The 23,494-nt window shown below is 41.9% G+C and overlaps 1 protein-coding gene across 3 annotated transcripts in view; it reads left to right on the top strand.

Moving 5' to 3' along the window:
* Positions 1-23,494, top strand: part of LOC136830268 (zinc finger protein on ecdysone puffs-like) — a 161,975-nt gene that overhangs the window by 30,623 nt on the left and 107,858 nt on the right. For 2 of the 3 annotated variants that reach the window (XM_067089648.1, XM_067089649.1), the window contains exon 2: positions 4,425-4,592. In XM_067089648.1, the coding sequence (XP_066945749.1) occupies positions 4,448-4,592 (145 nt within the window). In that variant the 5' untranslated portion in view covers positions 4,425-4,447. Of the gene's footprint in view, positions 1-4,424; positions 4,593-9,123; positions 9,254-23,494 lie in introns of those variants that run through there. The other variant, XM_067089650.1, reaches the window with a different exon arrangement.

Raw genomic sequence — 23,494 nt, forward strand, 5'->3', positions numbered from 1 at the left:
TACTCCTGTGCCCTGGCTCCCTTGCTTCTGATCCTGATACCATTGCCAGTCTGGAAGCTAGAATTGATAAGGAAATTTATTTAGTTGTTGGGACTGTGACAGAATTGGGGAATTCTCTTCAAGGGATTTTACAAAAACTGTCTTCAGTGAAAGTGCAAAGTGACAGTGCAGTGCAAGTGGAGGAGGCAGCTGCTCATCCCGTAGGCTCTCCTAGACCAAGGTCACTGTCTTGCTTCCCTACACCAGGGAGAAGACATACCGAAAGTCCAAGGGAGGCCGAGTGGGTTTGCCCATGGGTAGTCGTCCTTGTACATTCCCAGGTGTCGGTGGACAGCCATTGGAAAGGCTTATCCAGGAATGTGCATGGCTTGTCTTCAAGCTCTTCTGACGACGGCGGTGCAAACAGGAAGCGCAGTTCATGTCACCTGGACTCTTCCCATCCTCTCAAGTGCTCTGCGGCAAACTTCACTTAGAGTCCAGATCCGATGGGAAGCCCAGTGTCTTTAAGCACTCTCTTCGCAGTCCCAGGCCTTCTTTCAGTTATGTAGCGGGCCCTCACGTGTCTACTTTGGTCCATCAGTGCCCTCCTCTGTCTGCTTTGGTAGATCTGGAGTCTGTTTCCCCTCCTCCACTCGTCTTCTGTCTGCAAGTGTCTACAACTGTCTGTGTGGGACCGTCCAGAGAACGTCTCGCCTGTCCGCTTGAATTATGTCCACAAGCGCTCACACTCAGCTCCCAAGCATCCAACTTCCAGACATCCCAAGTTACCTTTCGAGCTCCCGGTGCCAGCTACCAAGCACCTGAAGCCAGATCCTGAATGCCTAGCTTTGTCATCACAGGGACTGCTTCCCCTTTCACCTTCTCCAGTCAGACCTTTATCTTCATCTGCAGACCCTGATGAACCTGCTCTGGCTCCGATTAAACATCAGTTGGCGCAAATTATGGACCTTTTGAAAGCTCCTACCATTCCTAAGCCTGTCCAGGTTGATATCCTGTCTCTGATCTCTTTGGATGAAGAGATCGAACAAGAACCTGCAGCTCCTTCAGCATTTACTGCCTTATTGAGGTACTTGATGGCGAACTTTCCCTCCTCCTTTGTCCCAGCTCCCCTGTCTTCACCAGCCTCAACTTTCTTAATGAGGAATCAGTCAGATGACTGCTCGTCTACCCAAGTTGGTTCTTTCTTTTTCCTCTAGAAAGGCTTTTAAAGAAATGGAGGACTGGCTGTCCACCAAGAGGGGACCAGGGGAAAATGTCCTTCGCTTTTCCTCTTTCTAGATTGATCTGTGGGAGATGCCAGCATTAGGCAACAGGGGAAGCTCCTTTGTTTGGATTCTGCTTCCTCCCAAGGGAACTTCTCTGGTTTGATAGACTTGTCTCATTGCTTGGCTTTTGCTTCAGCCAAGATTATGTTCTCGTTTGCAGAACTTGACCTCTTAATCAAGGAAGGACATCTTCAAAGTTTTTGAAGTTCTCAGTTTCCTCAATTGGTTAATGGGTGGATTGGTCAAGAAGATCAAGGATCATCATGACCTGGATGGGGATTCTGCTTCAGACTGGCTGGGGGTTTTTTCATGTGTGGACAAAGCTGTAAGAGATGGCTCGAGTGAACTTAATGCCCTCGTTACCCTCGGGGTACTTAAGAAACGAGAGCTATGGTGCTCTTTCGCTTCCATGGGAGTCAGTCTTTTGCAATAGTCAGCTTTGATCTCTCCATTGGACAAAAATCACCTCTTCCCTCAAGATAAGATTGCCACAGATCTTCAGAAAAAGACAGCTCAAGACTTGCTTACTCATCCATCTAGACGCCCCAAGGAATCGTCTTCCCCTCTTCAAGCAAGAACCCTTCCCCCCCTCCAGCATCATCCCTTTCGTGGAGGAAGGACCAGAACATCTTTTGGGTCCCGCCCATCGGCCCATTTTGCGTCCAGGAACCCTAGGAAGACCTCCGCCATACCAGCCCAAAAGAAGTGAACCAGTAGTCCCCCATGTACCAGTAGGAGCTAGACTCTTGGGATTTTGGGAGAAGTGGCTAATAAGAGGAGCGGAACCTTGGATTATCAAGGTTCTGAAGGAAGATTACATCATTCCTTTTCTGGAGAACCCACCTTTGGTCACCTCTCCCATCGAATTGTCAGCCTACTCAGCAGGCTCTGAGAAGCATTCGGCCCTACTGAAAGAAGTCTCCCCCGTCACTCAGAGTAAAGCCATAGAGGAGGTTTGAGACACCGACACGGAGGGATTTTACAATTGTCTCTTCATGGTTCCCAAAACATTGGGGGTTTGGCGACTAGTCCTCGATGTGAACGCCCTCAATCATTTTGCCTTGAAGACAAAATTCAAGATGGAGACGAGTCAGTCGGTCCTTGCTGCCATTCAACAGGGCAACTGGATGGTAACTTAGGTATGCAAGATGCTTATTTTCATATCCTGATTCATCCAGTGTCCAGAAAATACCTGAGGTTTGTCTTTCAAGGAAAAGTAGACCAGTTTCGGGCCCTCTGCTTTGGCCTGTCGATGGCCTCGCCATTGTTCTCTCGAGTTCTCGCTCCTTTTTCAAAATGGCTCTGTTTAGTAGGGATCAACGTGAGTCTCCACCTAGATGACTGGCTACTTCGATCCCTGTCGAAGGGCAAGTGCACGGAGGACATGCACAAGACTACTCTTCTGACCCAGGAGCTGGGCCTTCTTTTAAACCTTCAGAAGTCCCAGTTGACCCCTTTGGGCTTTTCCATCACACGAGGATTTCCAACTGCCTTCAAACAGTCCTAAAATTCTTTAGCTCTTTCATCTTGCACAGCTCAGCAATGGATGAGCCTATTGGGGACCCTGGCCTCCATAGAAGCCTTTGTCAGACTAGGCAGGTTACATATGAGGGTTCTCCAATTTCACCTGAAGGTCAACTGGAGCAGGAACAAACAGCCGGACATTCACGTCTTCCTGATCATCCCGGAAATAAAATCAGACTTACAGTGGTGGCTGTCAGAAAGAAGGCTGTCGGAAGGGAAGTCCCTTAATCTGCTGAACCCAGACCTGAACTTTTACTCCGACGCATTTGACATAGGCTGGAGAGGCTTGTTAGAGAATCAAGAAGTATCCGGGACGTGGACTCCAGATTAACAGGCCTTACACATCAACATAAGAGAACTGAAGGCAGTGCATCTAGGCCTTCAGAGTTTTGCCTCCCTAGTCCGCAGCAAGACTGTAGGGGTTGATGCGGACAACACCATGTCCTTAGCCTACATTCGGAAGCAAGGCAGGACTCACTCCTTCTCTATGTCAAGCAGTGAGAGACTTACTGCTGTGGGCAGACCGAAATCAAGTGACTGGTCACTTGGTTCATCCAAGGAAAATGAAATTTAATGGTGGATGAGCTGAGCCATCAAAAGCAAGTCCTTCCCACAGAATGGACCCTAGACCCCCTAGTTTGCCTAGACCTGTGGAAGTTATGGGGCAAACCAATGATAGACTTGTTCGCCGCCTTCAGAAACCATCGTCTTCCTCTGTATTGCTCACCAGGCCCAGTCCCCCTTGCATGAGCCACGGATGCCATACTGCAAGATTGGTAGAACCAAGACCTGTACGCCTTTCCTCCTTTTTACATGATCAGGGAAGTCTTGAACAAATTCCAGAGGCACAAAATTACTACCATGATCCTCATAGCTCCCTTTCAGCCTCTAAGATAGTGGTTTCTGGACCATCTTCATCTGCTGGTAAACTTCCAAAGAAGGCTTCTTCAAAAACCCTCTCTTCTCAGACAACCCCACTTCAGAAGACACCACCTAGGGTTGTCCACTCGTGCTCTGACAGGATTCAGACTGTCCGTACGGTGGTCAGAGAGAAGGGTTTTTCAAGAGGAACTGCGGAAGTGATTGCTCATTGCAGAAGATGATCTTCTAGCCTTTTCTATCAGGCTAAGTGGTCAGTCTCGACAGTGGTGCCCCAGTTGCAGTATCTCATCTTCTACGACCACTGTAACTCAGATTGCAGACTCTTTCTCCTCTTCCTAAGGAATAGAAGGAACTTGTCATCTTCAAGCATTAAAGGCTATAGAGGTATGCATAGCTCAGTCTTTAAACATAGAGGGTTGGATCTCTCTTCAAACCCCGATATCAAGGACCTGTTGAAGTTTCTCAAGACGACGAAATATAAAAAGGACACTATTTTGGTATCCTGGAATCTGGATGTGGTCCTTAAATGGCTGTTGGGCCCATCGTTTGAATCCCTCAGGACTTCTTCCCTTTGGAATTTGACTCGTGTCACTTAGTGTTAACAATTAGTTCCAGCTCACATTGAAGGATACCCCAACATAAGAGACTGGTTTGTATGCTTAGGAAAAATAGAAATTACTTTAAAAAATTGTTGTATTTTTTTTAGATATTAATTCTGCTTATTAAGTATTTGAAAATCTGTCATTTTTCCAGATTGTTGAAATAAAAAAGACATCATGACTACAGAGGTAGTTCCCACCATCTTTGTGAAAGGACTCCCTCAGGACTGTACTCAAGCTCAGATAAGAAAGTTTTTCGGTGATTATGGAAAAGTGGTGGACATCTTGTTCAAGTATGGGCCAGATGCAAATAGAGTTAAAGGTAAATGTTTGTCAGTATTGTGTTTTCCTGTGTATTGGAATATAGCAACTATTGATTTCTTTTAACTTTTAGCGTACTGCAGTTTTCTTCCATATGTATGTATTATTTTCACAAACATGAAATATTTTGTATGGAAACAGCAAAACTGAGTTTTTAATACAAACCCATCAGTTTTCACTAGCCTATCTTTGTGGTTTTGCACTTAATGAGACACGCTACATAATTAAGATGATGATTTCCCATTTTGACCATATCTCTAGGTACTACCCTAATCCCACCAGCAATTACTGGTCATTCTCCTGTGTTATCTAGTGTTGCCATATGACTAGAGGGGCCAGGAGGAGGGCTATGAGTAAACTGATAGGGTTGCAGTAAAATCAAATTTTGTTGATTGCATAAAAAAATAAGTTTTCTAATGCAAATCTCATCAGTTTGTATGTTCCTGAGTAGTTATGAATTTTGGACTCTGTTAATGAGAAATTATTTCATTTGGGATGTTGGAGAGGAGAACTGCTGACTGAATGTGATCCAGAACAGAAGTTCTTGAGGAGTGTAGCCATAAGAACCTCTGAGAAATATGATCATGCAAAAATATAGATATGAACAAGAGGAAATAAGATTGAGAGGGCCTTGTGCTGTCTTCAGTAAGAGAGAACTACTTGGCCTACAGACACCATAAGGCCAATAGAATAAAATTACAGAAGTTTATGAGACAGGTCATTGAGGTTAAACTTAACAAAATTTGTAGGAGACCTCCATGAAGCACAATTTAGAATGGCTTTAACTTTTGTGTTCTTTTTAAAGGCTAAGAATATTGAAATAGCCTGAATCACATGACCTTAACTTTAACCTTAGATGCTTGGGCCTCAGGAGTATTGTTATATGCATCCTGAATCACCTATTGCAGTACACTACCTGAACACCTGAATTAGCCCTGGTCACTGACCAGCCTGAACTATATCCCCATAATTTTACACACAAATTGGGTAATTAACTGTCAGCGTTACCAACGCTACAGGAAAAATCTTTTCAAATGTGTTACCTGAGGCACTGTTGACAACGCTGCTGCAAATACCGGCCAACAGAGGCCGACATCCCCAATTGTTATTTGTGCCCCGTGCTGTGAGGGTGTGTCCTACATCAGGTGAACTTTTGGTCATTTAGTCCAACCTCCATTTTAAGAATTTGGACATCAGATTACGATTTTGGACTGTTTTCAACGCCTTTTCTCCTGGTTTTATACTTTATTGACTGGATTTGGAACTTCTCTCCTGGTTTTAACTTTGGATCGGTACTTTGGAATTGATTGGATAGGTCAGACAAGAAGACGTCGCTGTCTGCTAGCGCCACTGCTTCCACTTCGTCTACATCTTCGACAACTGAGCCTTCTACTATTGGAGATGCTGCCGCTCATCAGTCTTGCACGTCTTGCAAGCATAGGATGAGTCCCCTCAAACACAATCGACATTCTGTTTGTGTTTTATGTAGGAAGGTTCAGTGTAGTATCAATCAGAGATGTTAAGAGTATAGGTCTTTCTCAGTAGATCAAGTGGAGGATTATTTGAAACACAGAAAATCCTTTGCCTCGAAGAGTAAGCGTAGGTCAGGATCAGGTGTAGGGTTACAATCAGTAGATAAGGAAGTGTTAGATTGAGAGTTAATTCAAGAAGTTAGAGGACAGTTTATCATCCAGTATGTCTAGCCTATTTCTAGCCTGATGAGTAAGTTAACAGAGAATAGAGATAGTGATAGTAGTAGCATAGTTGATTCTAATCATTCTTTTTCAGCCCCCCTGCCTGTTCCAGAACCAGCCCTAACAGGTGCCGGGGGTCATGGAAAACCGCAATCCTTGAAGGTAGGTTCTGCTGGGCCCCCCAGCGCGGAGCAGGCAGTGTTGGCAGCAGATTCCCCCTTTCCCACTCAAGGTGTAAGATCTGAGGTTGATTTAGAGCTAGGTAAGACACAGACGAGTAGGGAAAATAGGTTAGGAAGAGTTCAGGAAGAGAAGTGCAGTCTTCTTTGGGTTCGGGTTCAGTTGGGGTTTCTAGTGTGACGACTTCGTCTTGGATCCATCTTCGGTTTTATTTCCTGCTTTGAGTTCTTTACAACAGAAGGTTTCTAAGTCTGTGGTTCGTCATTTGGATGTGGTTTCGGGTGTGTCGGGTTCTGTAGTGTTGGAGAATGCTCCGTCATCCTCGAAGGTTCCTTTTCCTTTGATGGATGAGTTTGGTTCATCTTGCGGTGGTGGTAATTCTGGTGATAGGGTTTTCGATTGGGCTCAATATAATGCAGAATTGTTGGGTTTGTCACAGGGTTATAGATTTCTAGTTAGGCAATGTTTTCAATTTTGGGTTGTCCAGTACTGTATTCACGATCATATCTTGAAGACTTTCCTGAGTTTGCTAGTGATGTCTGTCAAGATTATCAAGGGGGAACAGAGTCAGTCTAGTTTCTTTATCTTAAAAAAAAAAAAAGCTATGGCCTCTTCTGCTGCTTCTGAGTTTTCCTTTACCCCGATTTCTTCTAAGCCTTCTTCCAGTGCCTTTACACAATCTTATTTATTGGGTCACTCTTCGGAGTCTTCTCTCACTCATCCTGTTTTCTTTGCCATTAATTCAGCAGAGCAAAGAATTTTCATTGGTTCAATCCTGTAATGTTGGAGTTTTCAGCAGCTCCCTCTCTCTCTTCGGGGTTTAGGTAAGGTGTACCTTTGGTGGGGTTGTCTTCTTTAGCACCTTACACGGGTCCTGTAGTTTTCTCAGGCTTCTGGTCTATATGCTTCACAGGCAGTTGTGGAGTCTTCTGCAACTCCGTATTTTCATCCTTTACTGGGTTTAAAACATAATGTGTCCTCTGTGGTTCTTGCGGATGCTACGGCATTTGGTGTATCGTCTGCGTCATCGTTGAATGTATCAGTACCGATGATGTCGTCAGCCTCTCCTTTTCACTAGAGTAGCTAGTAATTTTCCTTCTTCAGTCCCCATTGGTTCCTCAGCTCGTAGCTTGTCTTGAGAAACACCTTTGAGTGCTGGACCAGTTGGTATCTTCTCCACCTGTCCAACATCGGCGGTACGTGCTCCGGTGGTTATTCCGAGTGTGGCTGCTTTCATTTTCTCTCCTTCTTCTACTTCTTCCTCAACTTTTTCTGCGGCTGTTTCTGTTCCTCCTTCTAAGGTGTTCAATGTGGGTTCGGCTTTGGTTCCGGGTCATCAGGGAGTTCTTCCTCCCTCTCCCTAAATCAGCGTGACTTCAGCTCTGGATATCCGTCCTGGTGCGGCATTGGTTCATCTGGCGTTGGGTGGATCGGGTGTTGCGGCCTCTCCGCTTGCAGGGGTGGGCGTTTGTCGCCCAGGTGTTACGTCATTGTTGCTGGGTGGTGCGGGGTTTGCGCTGTCGAGTGTGTCTGACTCAAGTTTTGTCATCGGCTTTAGTTGGTACAGGCAGTCCCCAGTTATTGGCGGGGTTCCGTTTCTGAGGGTGTGATGATAACCGAAAATCGCTGGTAACAGAAAATTGGTGATTTTGGCGATTTTCGGGGGTTATCAGCACCGAAAAGGGCCGATTTTCGGTTATCGGCGCCTCTGTTAGGTATGTATCAGTGCCAATACCCAATTATCGGCGCCGATAAGCGGAAATCGGTGATTTTCGGCGCCGAAAATTGCCGATTTTCGGCACCGAAAATTGCCGATTTTTGTTGCTAGACAAGCCCCATAAAACTGGATAGCTGTTAACTGAGCCCGCCGTTAACCGGGGACTGCCTGTACAGGGTTTGCGCAACCAGGTTACGGTTGGCTCAGGTATGATGGGGTCAGGTATGTCAGGTGTTGATCTCGCACATCCTGGTGTAGCAAGTTCCTGGTTATCGGGTGCAGCTCTTGTGGGTGGTCAGTCTGGCTCTTTTCATGTCCCGGTTTGGTTGGACCAGTCTAACAGAGAATGCTCTTTTGAAGAAGAGGAGCCGGTACCAGATATAGGTTTTTTCTCCAGCGAATGAAAGCGAGGATAAGCGGATGGTGGACTTTATCCATTCTCTCCTATTTGCAGTCCAGGCTCCTGAGGAATCTACACAACCAAACAAAGCCGTGCTGGAATCATCATATGCAACTAAACCAGTAGTCTCCAAAACATCAAGTACAGGTCTCCCTCTCTTTATGCAAGGGTTAGGGGACAAAAAACCTCGCATATATTGAAATCGCATAAAGAGAATATATAAACCAATGGGAAAAATAGGGTTAGGTTCCCAGGTCATGAATATATCATAGTGAATAATATTTTTCGTGGTTAAAACGAAAACAAGTATTACAGAATGCTTATATTATACAAAAGTAAAATAAAACGCATGATTTCTGGCAAAAAGGGGCATAGAATGATGGCTAGGCTAGCCTCTTACATAAACAAAAGAACGACAGTGACGCTGAAATATTTTTTCTTTGAACAATGTATGCATAAAAATGTTTGTTATTTTCTTTTTTCTTTTCTTTACAAAAACAACAAATGAGCAGTTCAAGAAATGAAACATTTAATTTACCAAAAATAATGTTGACTAATGAATAAGAACTTTGTTTACATCTCAGGGGTGGGGGATGGATCATCTGGGTCCGACTCAAGGAACGGAAGAGCGACGTCGAGTGTTGATCGTGATGACGATGACGAATGTCCAGGTTCAGGTGTACTGTTCCTACTAGACAGTGCTGATGTTGCGGGTTCTGGGGTGGTAGACAATGGTCTAAAGAAATTTAGCATGGTTGATTGCTTCATTACATTTCTCTTATGATTATAAAGTTCTTTGTATGGCGCAAGCACTTCTTGTATCTGCCATTTTAACTTTATTCTTCTCTAGTAGTTAGGATCGAAATTTTTGAATTTCTGAATTAATGCTTCAGTATCGGAGAACAATTCAGACAGTTTTTTCACACTCAGATCTTTAATTTTCATATCATCACCATCATCATCATTTCCACTTTCCTCTACAGCTGTCGCCGCAGTCATCCATCCTTTATTATTTGCATACCAGTGAACAGGCATTGTCTGTTTACTTATGCCTTTTAATGCACGAGGGTTTTGTGCGTGATAAACAGTTTCGGGCTTTAACTTGAAATCGCCTGCCACGTTGCCACTAACATCAATGTTATCTTTAAAGGGCTTGAAACCAGGGGAGCTTTTTTCTTCTTTGCTTATATATGTTCTATTAGTCATTCTTTTCCAGAATAGTCCTGTCTCGTCGGCATTAAAAACTTGCTTTGGGCTATATCCCATTTCATGCATGATAGCTTTAAGTTCTTCTTTGGCAGGAAACTTCCACTTTCACCACATGCAACGATATTTGCAAATTCGTCATGGTCAGCACTTCCACTTTCTGACATGCAACATTATGCAAATTCTGTCTTTTATGTTTTAATTTTCAAATTAAAAATGTAATGCTATCTGAATTTTACTTTCTTGACTCTTGTTATTTTTGCTGATAATGGAGTAGACTGTATCACTGAAGCATGAATCTTTTCTGCATTATCCTTAATATTCCTAATCGTGGATTCACCAACTCCAAAGACATGTCCAAGAGCGCTATTACCATCACCTGTGTCTGCCCTACGTAATATTCCAGTTTTGTTTCAAGGGTCAGAGCTTTTCTTTGACACTTTGCAACACTTTCCTTTGAAGAAGATGATGCTGGTCGTTTGGGTCCCATTATGCAGAAAAATAACCAGCAGTATGAATATGAAATAGCGAGAACTAGCAAACATATGATTGTGTTAGCTACAGACTGAGCATCCGAACTCCGCAAATAATACTGTATTTGGCACCACGTGCGTCACTCAGCTGTTCATGCAGAGATGAAATGAGTATTGTGATGCACATCTCGTACTTGCATAATTGCAAATCTTCCCTCGCATAAAAAGAATGAAGGTATAAAAATGTAATTCGCATAATTGTGAATTTGCATACAGGCAGTCCCCGATTATCGGCGGGGTTCCGTTTCTAAGGGTGTGATGATAACCGAAAATCGCCGCTTTGGTAAAAGTGTATGAAGTGAAGTTGACACAACTTGTCCCAAGTTGTTGTGGTGGAGAATCTATCATGAGTGCTGGAAGGTCCAGGCACTTGTGTCTTCTAAACCTCATAGGTCATTTAGTACTCTCCTGATTACTGGCAACCCCTGGTTAACGGTGGGGGTTCCGTTCTTGAACGAGCGCCGCTAACCAAAAATTGGCGATAATAGTGCCAAAATCCCCACTTAACACTGCCGTTAAGTGGATATTGGCACCATTAACCGGAGATCGGCGCCAAAATCTCCGCTTAACGCTGCTGTTAACCGGAGATCGGCGCCGAAAATCCAGTTAATGACATCGCTAGCCAAACACCATATCACTGAAATGCCGTTAACTGATGCTGCCGGTAAGTGGGGACTGCCTGTAGTGAGAAGGGAAGAAAAACAACAATCTGATCTGTCCCAGGATACCATAAATGTGTAATTTCCTGAGGTTGCCATTTACGGAAAATTGAACAGTAATTTGGCAAGTTTTTCAGGTTATGGCCCACTGTCTCAACATGAAGATTTCTTTCTTTAGACAAGTCCTGGTTCCATCTGCTGAGAGAGTGGGCCACTATAAGCACTTCCTGGTGTGTACTGGGCAATCAGAGTTGTTCAGTTTTTCCACCTGTAGCAGGATCCTTATTACCAGGTGACATTTCATGAGATCTGGTGCCCCTCTGTTCCTGAGGTAAGCCACATTTGTGGCTTACATTTACTGCTACCATCTTGCCAAACAAATGTCTTGAGAACTTGAGGAGGAAGGAGACAGCTTTCAGCTCTTTAAGGGGTTAATGTAGAGTCCTTTCTACCTCTGACCAATGACTTGATGTCGCTAGGTCTGAAGATCAGTATCACATCCCCTCTGGAGGTGTCCGATAATAAGAAGTCTTAAGAGAGTTAAAGGTTTTGAAGGTCCTGCCACCACTTGAGATCTAGGTGCACCTGGTGAGAAATGGGGAACAGATGTCTTTAGGGTCTAACTGAGAAGACCACTTCTCATTCAGCTGCCATTGCGTAGAACATGTGTAACTTGCATCTGCTGATAGGTACCAACTTTAGAATTCTAGAGATGACAAGTGACCTGGGACCTTTGTCCATAACGTTTCTATGGATGCTTGCGAGTGTAGGAATGCAACAGTGTTAAGAATCTTTACTATGAAAATGGTAGAAGCTTAAGGGACGGTGTACCCAGAGCTATCCAAAGATGCATTATTGTCTTTGATGTTATCAAACTTGATTTTATCCAGTTGGCAATCAAACCCAAACAGGGACAGACCTAAGAGAACCTTCAGGTGCTTCCAAAGTTCTTGAAGAGATAATGGTATACCTCTAGCCAAGTGGGGCCCAAGTAGCAACTAGGATGAGTCCTTTGATGAATGTCTGAGGGGTTAATGCATGGATCATAATATCCTGAATAGATAGTTTTATATAAGTAACTTACCCAGTAATTGCATAGCTATTAGTTTCTTTTAACCGGCAGCTCAAAATTTTGAAATTGCAGATCCGCCAGTTTGTTATGGTTATGGCGACATGCCCTGCCCACTTTTGGGTGTAAGGGAAGGTACAACATAGCAAAGAGCTTCAGTTTGTTTCTGCCGGCTGTGGTTGAAGGACTGTAGTTGGCAGCAGCTCGAATTTTGGAATTTATACTTTGCTGGTTGTCTGACTTATCTTCAGTTGGTGAAGTATTTAATTTCGTAGCCCTTCGGCATAATTAAGATAGTGTTAGGCGAATTTTGATTATTGATTGATGACTCTTTGCCTGTTTTTTGGACTTGTATTAGACTTTCTAGGATGTCTGACACTAGTAGTGCTAACATTAGGTATTGCAGCAAAGCTGCAATACTGAACTAACTGAGAATCTTACAATCGCACATTGTTTGTGTTCCATGTAGGGTGTTCCATGTAGGGGACAAACGTGTTCAGTAGATTTACGTTGTGAGGAGTGTAATGACTGGGATATTAAGAAGTGGAAGACTTTAGATGCACATCTCAGAAACTAGCTAGAGATAGGAAGATGAAAGCTATTGCTAAGGAATCTAGTAAAGCTTTTATCTAGTCAGGATTCATCCACTAAGTCGGATGCAATCACACCTGTAACTTCTTCCAGTCCCATTCCATCTCCTCCATTTGTGCAACCATCTCCTTTACCTGGCTCTCACGTTTCCGACTCCCAACATCATCGCCAGTCTGGAGTCTAAAATCGACACTCGCTTTGAATTGATTGTGCAATCAATTGCTAAATTAGCATCATCGGTGAAAGTGCTTATGGATAAAAGCGAGTCAGAGCGCCCCGTGGCGCCCAGTGCAAGTGCAGTGGCAGTGGAGGAGGTGGCTGTTCAGCCTGCTGATTCTCCTAGGCCAAAGGTTCCTGTCATACTCCCCAGCACCTGGGAGGAGGCAAACTGGCAGCCTAAGGGAGGTCGGTGGGGTTTGCCCCCGAGCAGTCGCCCACTCAGTTCAGTCTGAAAGTGAGTCAGAGTGCCTCGTGGCGTCCACTGCAATTGCAGTGGTAGTGGAGGAGGTGGCTGTTCAGCCCACCAATTCTCCTAGGCCAAGGTCCCTGTCATACTCCCCAGCACATGGGAGGAGTCATACTGGCAGCCTAAGGGAAGTCGGTGGGGTCTGCCCCCGAGCAGTCGCCCCCTCGGTTCAGTCTGTTGATGAATCCCAGATTGCAACCAAAGATTATTGGAAAGGCCTTCAAGTGAGTGCTCACTGTATGTCCTCCAGCTCTGAAGATTTTAGTCCCAGGCGCGCACAGCGCTATGTGGACAAGTCATGCCTGCTAAAGCGGCATGCAGTGGAGTTTGAGATTTCTTCCCATTCCTTGTAAGAAAGGCAAGGATTCAGCGCCCCATCATGTAGTCACTGGGATACCCTGGAACAATTCTCTTCTGCTTCTTCTAACGGTGGTCGTAAATTGGCGCCTAAGCGCCTTGTGGCACAGAGACGTTCGTCGTCGAATAAAAGGAGCTACTGCATCAGGAGTTGTGCACCCAGCACCTCCATCTCTACAATCAGCTACACCAGCAAATAGTGTTGAAGCGCCCAAACTCCTGTTTGCGATTGAGCGCCCACTGGCGCCCATTCATCAACAAGTTTCGCTACTGGCTCCCGTCTCCACAGTGCCCTCGACTGGCCATTGGCGCCTGTTCTTCGACAAGTTTCGCTACTAGCTCCCGTCTCCACAGCGCTCCCCAAGCACCCATTGGCACCCATTCTTCGACAAGTTTCGCTATGGGCTCCCGTCTCCACAGCGCCCCCCAAGTGCCCATTGGCGCCCGTTCTTTGACAAGTTTCGCTACTGGCTCCCGTCTCCACAGTGCCCCCCGAGCGCCCGTTGGCGCCCGCTCCTCCACTGCTTCTTAGTAGTGCCGTCTCGGACACTGTTCCTCCTCCATTGGACCCGGTTCAGAGCAAACTGGATAATATTCTCAGTTTGCTTCAGAAGACTCCTCCTACAGCTCAGATGACCATGGACTTATCTCTTTCTCTTGTCTCTTCTGAGGAAGAGGTTGTTCCCGATCAAGATGCGCCTTCATCGGTGTACTTGCCGCTGTTGAGGTTCCTGCTAGCAACTTATCCAAGCTGCTTCTTGCCAGGTATTCCCTCTTCAACTAGGAAGGCACTGGAGGCAGTAGAAAATTATGTTCTCGGCCTCGGAACTTGCGCACCTCCTTAAAAATATTTTTAAGGTGTTCGAAGTGATGAGCTTCCTTGACTGGGTGGTGGGCGGTCTGGCCCTCAAACTTAGAAAGTGCTTTTTGTTACCTCAAGAGATCTCGTTGGATCTCTTGGGAGTACTTTCCTGTATTGACAGAGGCATTCGCGATAGTACGCAGGAGTTAGCCAGTCTGTACGCCATGGGTATCTTAAGAAGAGGGAGCTTTGGTGCTCTTTTACTTCGAAAGGTGTCGCTCCGTCTCAGAGATTGGCCCTCCTATTCTCCCCTTGTACAAGACATATTTTTTTCCACTGGCTACAGTACTGAACATCGCCTCTGACATGCAGAAAAAGAACACTCCGGACCTGCTCACTCAATCTACGAGATGCCTAAAGGATACTTTGGCTCTTCCTCCCAGATCTTCGTCTCCGCTGCATCCTACTCCCTTTTGGAGCTCCTGTTCTAGATCCTAGATTAGGACAAGAACTTATATCAGTTTCCCACGGCGTTCCATCAAGAAGTCCTCTTCAAAGTCTTGCTCCAAGAAATGAAAACATTTGTGGTACTTCAAGAAACCTTTGGTGATCTGTGAAATATCCCTCTAGACCCCTGTCTAAGAATGCCCTGGCATTTTTTCTGAGTAATCTGATTTCCGAAGCACATTCCATGGTGAACGAAGACTCACTCTCATCTTTAAAGATAAAACCCACGAGATAAGAGCATTCGCCAAGTCTTTGGCATTTAAGTGCAATCTATCCCTTACGTCAGTTGTACAAGCGACGTTTTGGAAGTGCAAGTCGGTGATTGCATCGCATTATTTAAGGAATATCGAAATGACTTACGATTAATGCAGTACCTTGGGTCTGTTTTACTTGGCTGGAGTGGTGTTGGGGAAGGAAACGTAGAAAGCAATGTCCGTTGTTCAGTCTCTTCACCTTATCTAGGGTGTTGAGTTTTGGGGAGCCTGAGGGTACTATGTACGTGGAGTACCCTCCATTCTTTTGGTTTTATGGTTGGGTATTGGTGTTTTTAATTTGATTTTTATTGGTTATGGTGACTATTTACTCTGGTTATTTCGTGTGGTACTGTGCCCTGGGCAGGGGCATCTTGTTGTACTTTGCTAGCCATCGGAATTTAGTCCATCGCTACAAAGCACCCACTGTAGTAGTAGGCCCTCAAGGCTTTACCACCTCGCCTCTGCTGGATAAGATGAGCGCCAACCTGAGGCAGTATCTTACTGATCTTACTGTAGCAGCTCTCTTATCAGGAAAGGTTCAACAACATTGATTCAATATTAGCAAATTTCTATTCTCAAACTCATTACTATTAATAATGTTTTGGGGTAGATATGTCCAACATTCCCACCTCCATTCAGTGTGGGAATCAGCTATGTAATTACAGGCAGTCCCCGGTTATCGGCGGGGTTCCGTTTCTGAGGGCGTGATGATAACCGAAAATCGGTGATTTCGGCGCTTTTTCGGCGATTTTCGGGGGTTATTGGTGCCGAAAAGTACCAATTTTCGGTTATCAGCGCCTCTGTTAGGTATGTATCGGCGCCAATACCCAATTATCAGGGCCGATAAGCGGAAATCGGTGATTTTCGGCGCCGAAAATTGCCGATTTTCGTCGCTAGACAAGCCCCATAAAACCGAATCGCTGTTAACCGAGCCCGCTGTTAACTGGGGACTGCCTGTACTGGGTAAGTTACTCACTTAGACATAAGGGCATAAATAAATTGAAGCTCTTTGCTATGTTGTACCTTCTCTTACACCCAAAAGTGGCTGGGGCATGTCACCATGACCATAACAAACTAGCGGACCCACAGTTTCAAAATTTTGAGCTGCAGGTTAAAAGAAACTAATAGCTATGGAATTACTGGGTAAGTATATATAAAACTTTATTTTATTATAAAAATGTAATTTTTAAACATAAAGAATGTTTTGCTATAAAAACACCTCATAAAATTAAACGTGTGCTTTTTATACATTTTGTAATGCCCATACCATTTCATTAATGCAGAAAATAAAAATAAAATACTGACTAAACTTCTAAAACTGACATATAAACACTTTTATCTCCTTCTCCCTCCCCTCCAGCCTCTTATCCTAATCCCCTCTAACCTGTATTATTCTCCAATTCTTTGCCCTCCACATAATTTCTAATATTTTCCCCTGAAACTCCAACTTCAGTCAATACATCAGCTATTTGATGCTCTCCTTTTATCCGTCTCACCTCCTTTATGTCTCCAGATTCTATTGTTTCTCTTATTGCTGCAATATCAATTTTTAATCTCTTACTACTTACTCCAGTACTTGATTTTATTGCAGTCATTAGGGTTTTACTATCAGTTTTAACCAGTGCTTCTAATTGTCTCCCTCCTACTATCTCTTCCCACAAATGTTTGAAATATACCAACCTTTGTATGTGCCTCCCCTACACTCAGTGCCTCTGCTTCAATGGTGGACTTTGCTACTCTTCTGGATTTTCTGGATTTCCACCATATGGGACTTTTCCTCTTACCATCTGTCAAAGATATCACGTAACCTAATTGTGTATGACCGTCTCCAATATTCCCAAATGAAGCATCTTCATAGGCTTCCCAATAAATCTTTTCTTCTAACTCACGTATTATCACTTCTACCATTATGCTCCTCGTTTTTCTCACTATTTTAATCAGCTTTTTCATATCGTGAGTCGTTCCTTCTTTAAAAGCTTTACTTAATTCACTAACATCGTATGATATTTCTGGCATGATATGTAGCAATACCCAATTCAACTGTCCTACCATTCATCTATATTCTGTTAACTCCTTTTGCCCTAATACTCTTTTGTCGTAATACTCTGTTACCTGTAGATCTTTTAGCTCCTGGTTCTCATATAGAATTTATATACTGCCTCTGATTAAGACAAATTCCATTTTCCTTATGCTCTACTATTACTCTTATACACTTAAAACTTTTACTTTCTTGTTCTCCTACTTGCAATTTCCCTTTCAATTTCCCAGTTGTTTCCTTTAAAAATCCTTCAGTTCCTCCATAGCAAAAATCATAAACGTATGTACATAAAATACCATTCAATTTATTGTCTTTCCTCCAAAAGGGTATATTAGGTTCTGATCTACTTCTCTCGCCTTTAACCCTTAAACGCCGACTGGACGTATCATACGTCGACTAAAATTGTCTGTTGGGTGCCGAGTGGATGTACCGTACGTCGACTACAAAAAATTTCAACCTTCGGTCAAGTTTGACTCAACCGAAATGGTCGAAAAACGCAATTGTAAGCTAAAACTCTTACATTCTAGTAATATTCAATCATTTACCTTCATTTTGCAACAAATTGGAAGTCTCTAGCACAATATTTCGATTTATGGTGAATTTTTGAAAAACTTTTTCCTTACGCCCATGCGTAACTCGCCAAAAATTTCAGAAATTCTTTCGTCATTTTGTTGTAAGTTTTGCACTGTTTTATATTAGCCGTTACGTAAAGTATTATATATGAAAATGTGCGCAATTTCATGTAAAATACAGCAACATACAACCCATGTTTGTAGCTTTTATCAGTTTGGAAATATTTTCATATAAACCACGATAACTGCCAAAATTTCAACCTTCGGTCAACTTTGACTCGACCGAAATGGTTAAAAAACGCAATTGTAAGCTAAAACTCTTACATTCTAGTAATATTCAATCATTTACCTTCATTTTGCAACAAATTGGAAGTCTCTAGCACAATATTTCGATTTATGGTGAATTTTTGAAAAAACTTTCCTTACGTCCACGCCAGAAATTCTTTAACACGTTGTCGTAATGTTTGCACCGTTTTATATTAGTTGTTACATAAAGTTTTATATATGGAAATGTGCACAATTTCATGTAGAATACAACAGAAAATAACTCATGGTTGTAGCTTTTATCAGTTTTGAAATATTTTCATATAAATCACGATAACTGCCAAAATTTCAAACTTCGGTCAACTTTAACTCGACCGAAATGGTAAAAAAACGCAATTATAAGCTAAAACTCTTACATTCTAGTAATATTCAATCATGTACCTTCATTTTGCAACAAACTGGAAGTCTCTAGCACAATATTTCAATTTATGGTGAATTTCTGAAAAAAAAAAAACTTTTTCCTTATGTCTGCGCGCAGTAACTCGGCCGAACATCTCGGAAATTCTTATGTCACGTTGTCGTAATGTTTGCATCGTTTTACATTAGTCGTTACATAAACTTTTATATATGAAAATGTGCCCAATTTCATGTAGAATACAACAGAAAATAGCTCATGGTTGTAGCTTTTAACAGTTTTGAAATATATTCACATAAATTACGATAACTGCCAAAATTTCAACCTTCGGTCAACTTTAACTCGACTTGGTCGAAAACGCAATTGTAAGCTAAAACTCTTACATTCTAGTAATATTCAATCATTTACCTTCATTTTGCAATAAATTGGAAGTCTCTAGCACAATATTTCGATTTATGGTGAATTTTTGAAAAAACATTTTCCTTACGTCCGCTGATTCCTGGTAACTCTGCCTCCACATCTCAGAAATTCTTTAGTCACGTTGTCGTAATGTTTGCACCGTTTTATATTAGTCGTTACATAAAGTTTTATATATGAAAATGTGTGCAATTTCATGTACAATACAACAGAAAATAACTCATGGTTGTAGCTTTTATCTGTTTTGAAATATTTTCATATACTGTAAATCACGATAAATAGAAAAAATTCTACTTTCGGTCAACTTTAACTCGACCGAAATGGTCGAAAACTGCAATTGTAAGCTAAAACACTTACAGTCTAGTAATATTCAATCAATTAGCTTCATTTTTCAACAAACGGGAAGTCTCTAGCACAATATTTCGATTTATGATGAATTTTTGAAAAATTTTTTACGCCCAACCGTTACTATTCATACTTCATTTTGTGATAATATTTTCTCTGTGTTGCTTTGATCGTTTTACAATTTGTTATATACCAAAATCATTGCAATTTAGTGTACAATACAAAGAAAAACAAATAACTGTTAGCTTTAACCGTTTTGCTCACAGCGATTTGTATAAAATTATATATGAAAATTTTTTTTGCGCTGTCATATATTTCAATATTTATATATGATAATGATATTTTTTCATTTCTGATGGTTGCATACTAAACTTCAGGCAATGACAAAAAAAAAAAAAAAGAGCCAAAAATGAACTCTTAATCTTAAAAACTAAGCGTGCTGTGATTTTTTGAAAAAACATTTTTTCCGTCAACTTAACTCCCGAACGCCGCCAGCATACGGGAGACGTTTTTGTAAATAGAGGCTCGGCGTTTAAGGGTTAAGCACCTCCACCACTTTTACCACTTTACAATACCATGCCTTTGCTGCATGCTTGAGCCCATAAACAGTTTTCTTCAATTTCCTTAATCCACTCCAACCATCTTCACTAAGTGGTTTTAAATATATCTCTCATATTTCATCACCTTGTAGATATGCAGTTTTTACAACTAACATATAACAATTCCAATCTTTCAATTTTATTACTGTCAAAAAATTTTTAAAATTTTGGCATTGCGTGTAGGAGCATCTTTTTCCCATTCAGCCATTTCTTCTTCAAAATCTCTTGCTACCAATCTTGCTTTACATATCCCCCCCCCCTTTTACCTTTTCAGTTAACTATCCATCTTGTAGATATAGCTTTTTGTCCAACATTATATACTTCCTCATATACCTTGTTTATTCTCCAACTTTTCAGTTCTTTTTCTTTAGCTTCAATCACGCTTCTATTTTCAAATTTTAGCAAAACCTCTTCTTCAGCTTCAGTTTTTTCTACATGACTATAATCTCTTGAGTTAACCCATCCATTGTCACCTGACTGCGAGTCCACTACATTGCACAGCTCGGTCCAAAATTTGCTTGGTCATTTTCCTACAAGACTTAATATAGTCCATTCTTCTACTTGTCCTGTATTTTTGTTTATAGCTCTAACTATATTTCCATTTTTGAATTTGGGTATCTCTTCTGTTACCTCACTTTCCCCTTCATCTTCCAGTGTTTCCTCTGCCAAATCTCTTTATATAATCTCTTCTATATCTTCACTCCTTCTCCAGCCTGTTATCATCTCCTTTCCTTCCTGCCCATCTATATTCCCTTTCTTTGATGCACAGGATTCAGCCTTCACAGTGTTTTATCTATCTTAGGTATCTTTTCTTTTTCTGGTGATAATCTTTGAATCCTAGTAACATGCTTTCTAGCTATATACTTCTCTTAGAGAATCCCCATGTATAACCACTACTGTTTTCCGATACTCCCATTACCTGAGCAGGTCCTCTCCATTCATTTTCATTTTCTCTCTTATAGAATACCTCATCTCCCACTACTGCTTCTTCAAATTTATATTCTCCGACATTTTTATTTAAAGTAGTTTTTATTTTATTACAAGACTCACTTTTGATAACCACTTTTCTGGCCTTAGGCATTGCATTCAGTGTATCCCTTACTGTGCTTTCTTACATACCTTTCTTTCTGCTTTGCAGGACTTGAACTCTCTTCTCCCATTAAATTTGGCAAAGAAGGGTTTATTCCAAATACTAATTGGTTAGGGGAGAAACCACCATTATCTATTAAGCAGTTCCTAGTGCTCACTACCCATCTTAATACTATGGACCAATCCACTTCCTCATCACCTTTAATCTTTCTTAAGCTTTCATTGATTATGCCTACCATCTTTACACACAATCCATTGCTCCATGGAGATGCAGATGCTGTAGCCAATACCTGAATATTCAATCTTCCTGCCATCCTCCTTAATTTTTCATTTTGAAATTCTCCCCCTTTGTCTGATAATATTTTAGAAGGTGCTCCAAATATAGCTAACCACCCATCAAAAAGTGTCTCAGCATATTTATTTGTTTCCATAACCACATGATTAAATATTTCCAAGGGAAACAGTTTCACAAAACACTAAAAGTGTAAGATTTTCTATGCCCTCTACACCAGGATTACCTGTAAAATATGTAATTCTATATAATATTTTGGGGTTTTATATAAGTGACTTACCAAGTAATTACATAGCCACTAGCTTTCTACACAGCAGTCTAAGAATTCAATTTTGCATTGGCGCTTCCCATTGTTTGTGTAGGTGACAAGGTCCAGCCCACTTTCAGGACTGATAGGTACAACTCAGCAGAGCTTCAATTTGTTTTCTGCCAGCTCCCGACTAACCTAGGTGGTTTTGTGCAGTCATCATCATCATTTTTGGGGATATTTGTCCAGTATTTTGGTGAAGTATTCGAATTTTGCTTTTTTGGTGTGCGCCGATAATTTTCTGGTGCTATTTAGTCATTTTGTTGGCTATGTTAACTTTATTATAATTAGCTAGGCTGTCTGACTAGTTCTTCTAGTGTTTGGTACTCTTCCGAAGGTTGTAGGACTAGATTAGTTAAGATCTCTTTTGATTCTCTACTAAATGTGTGAAATGTAGGGGTGCAGGACTGTAATATAGATTTGACTTGTTCTGAATGTCAGGGTTGGGACAAACTAAAGTGGAAGGCTTTGAAATCGCACTCAGCGAAATTAGACATGGATAGAAAGAGGAAGGCGGCCCTTAGAGCCGAGAATAAGGATAGTTTAGCTCCTTTTCCTTCTGTGATAGAAGACAGTGTTATTTCTTCTCCTCAGATCCATGGTTTGTCTCCAGCCCTTTTACTTCTTTGCCTCATACTCCTTTACCAGGTTCCCATGCTTCCCATCTCGACACCATTGTCAGCCTCAAATCAAGATTTGACAAGAAATTTGAATTTTTAGCAAACACGGTTATGGAGTTGGGTGTATCATTTAAAGCCTTTGTGGCCCCTTGATGTGGTGAGGGGGCTCTTGAATTCCAGGAATTTGTTCCTGGGTTTTAGTCCAAGAGTCCCATATACCATTATATACAGTATTTATTTGAATTAATTTTTGTGGAATTTTCCCCTTTAGCTAAAATTTATTGGACCTGGTAAATAGGAAAAGATATCATAGCTGGGAATGGGTTTATATCTGAAGCTAAATAGTGAGAAATGTGGTAGGACCATCAACTGCCCGATAATGTTCGGAAGTGAGAGTTATCACATTGATAGCTCACAGGTGGAACTATTCTTTTGGGCTGGACCACGTACTCCAGGAGGGTCTGGTTCTGGGGATAGGACTCGGCATTCTATCTTGTTTGCCCATAACATGATTAGGATGGGGATGGTTGTATTCTAGAAATATTGTCAGTCCTAGCAAATGGGTTTGGCTTACACTTGGGCCGCTCTAAGGGTCACTCTAATCATGTTGTGCCATCCCCTGTAGAATAGGGTAGGGAGCAGACATTTGGGAGTCAGTTTCACTTGTGTCATTGGTGAAGGAATAAACTCCATGTAGGGCTGATGATATCTTTTTAAGGTTTTCAGGTTTATTTTTGAAATTTTTTTTTTTTATATACTGTGCCTCAATCTTTATGTTCAGCAGTGTTAAAGATTTAAGTACCCCTGGGCCCTTTGATGGTAGTGACCCTGCACAGTTGACAACCGCTGGAACCTCCTCTGATAACCTCTGGAAAAATCAGATAAAAATACTAATGCAATTACACTGGAGCCTTATGCTCCAATAAAAAGCAAACAAAAAAAACAAATATATTGACCCAACCTCGACTCACTACGCATATTGACCCAACCTGGTCTCTCTTCGCATATTGACCCAACCTTGACTCAATTCGCATATTGACCCAACCTTGACTCACTTCGACTCCCTCTTTGGTAGTGGAAGTTGGTCAAGATTCCTGACCTTAGAAACAGAGAAGAAAATATCCGCATTGAAATTAGAAAACTTCCTATTGAATCAACATTCAACTACTGAAATGTCATTCAAACAAATAAAAGATAAGATGTGGTTGATAGAAACCACAGCAAAAAATCAATCAAAATTACTTAACTATAAAAATATTGATAATATAAAAGTATGTATATATATATAAAAAAACATGACAATATGAACAGTGTACAGGGTACCATAGTACTCCCTGATAATGATGAAGAACCAATAGAAAAGAACACATTGCTAGATTCCCTCAAAAAAAGTTATAGCAATGTACAAGATTGCGAAATATATACAACATAGCCAGTAGACAGAGTATTGGAAAAACACTGAGAATAGCAAAGACAAAATTTGAAGGCCGTGAATTACCCATAAAAATTA

This window comes from Macrobrachium rosenbergii, chromosome 46 (genome assembly GCF_040412425.1).
Source record: "Macrobrachium rosenbergii isolate ZJJX-2024 chromosome 46, ASM4041242v1, whole genome shotgun sequence".
Lineage (NCBI taxonomy): Eukaryota > Metazoa > Arthropoda > Malacostraca > Decapoda > Palaemonidae > Macrobrachium > Macrobrachium rosenbergii.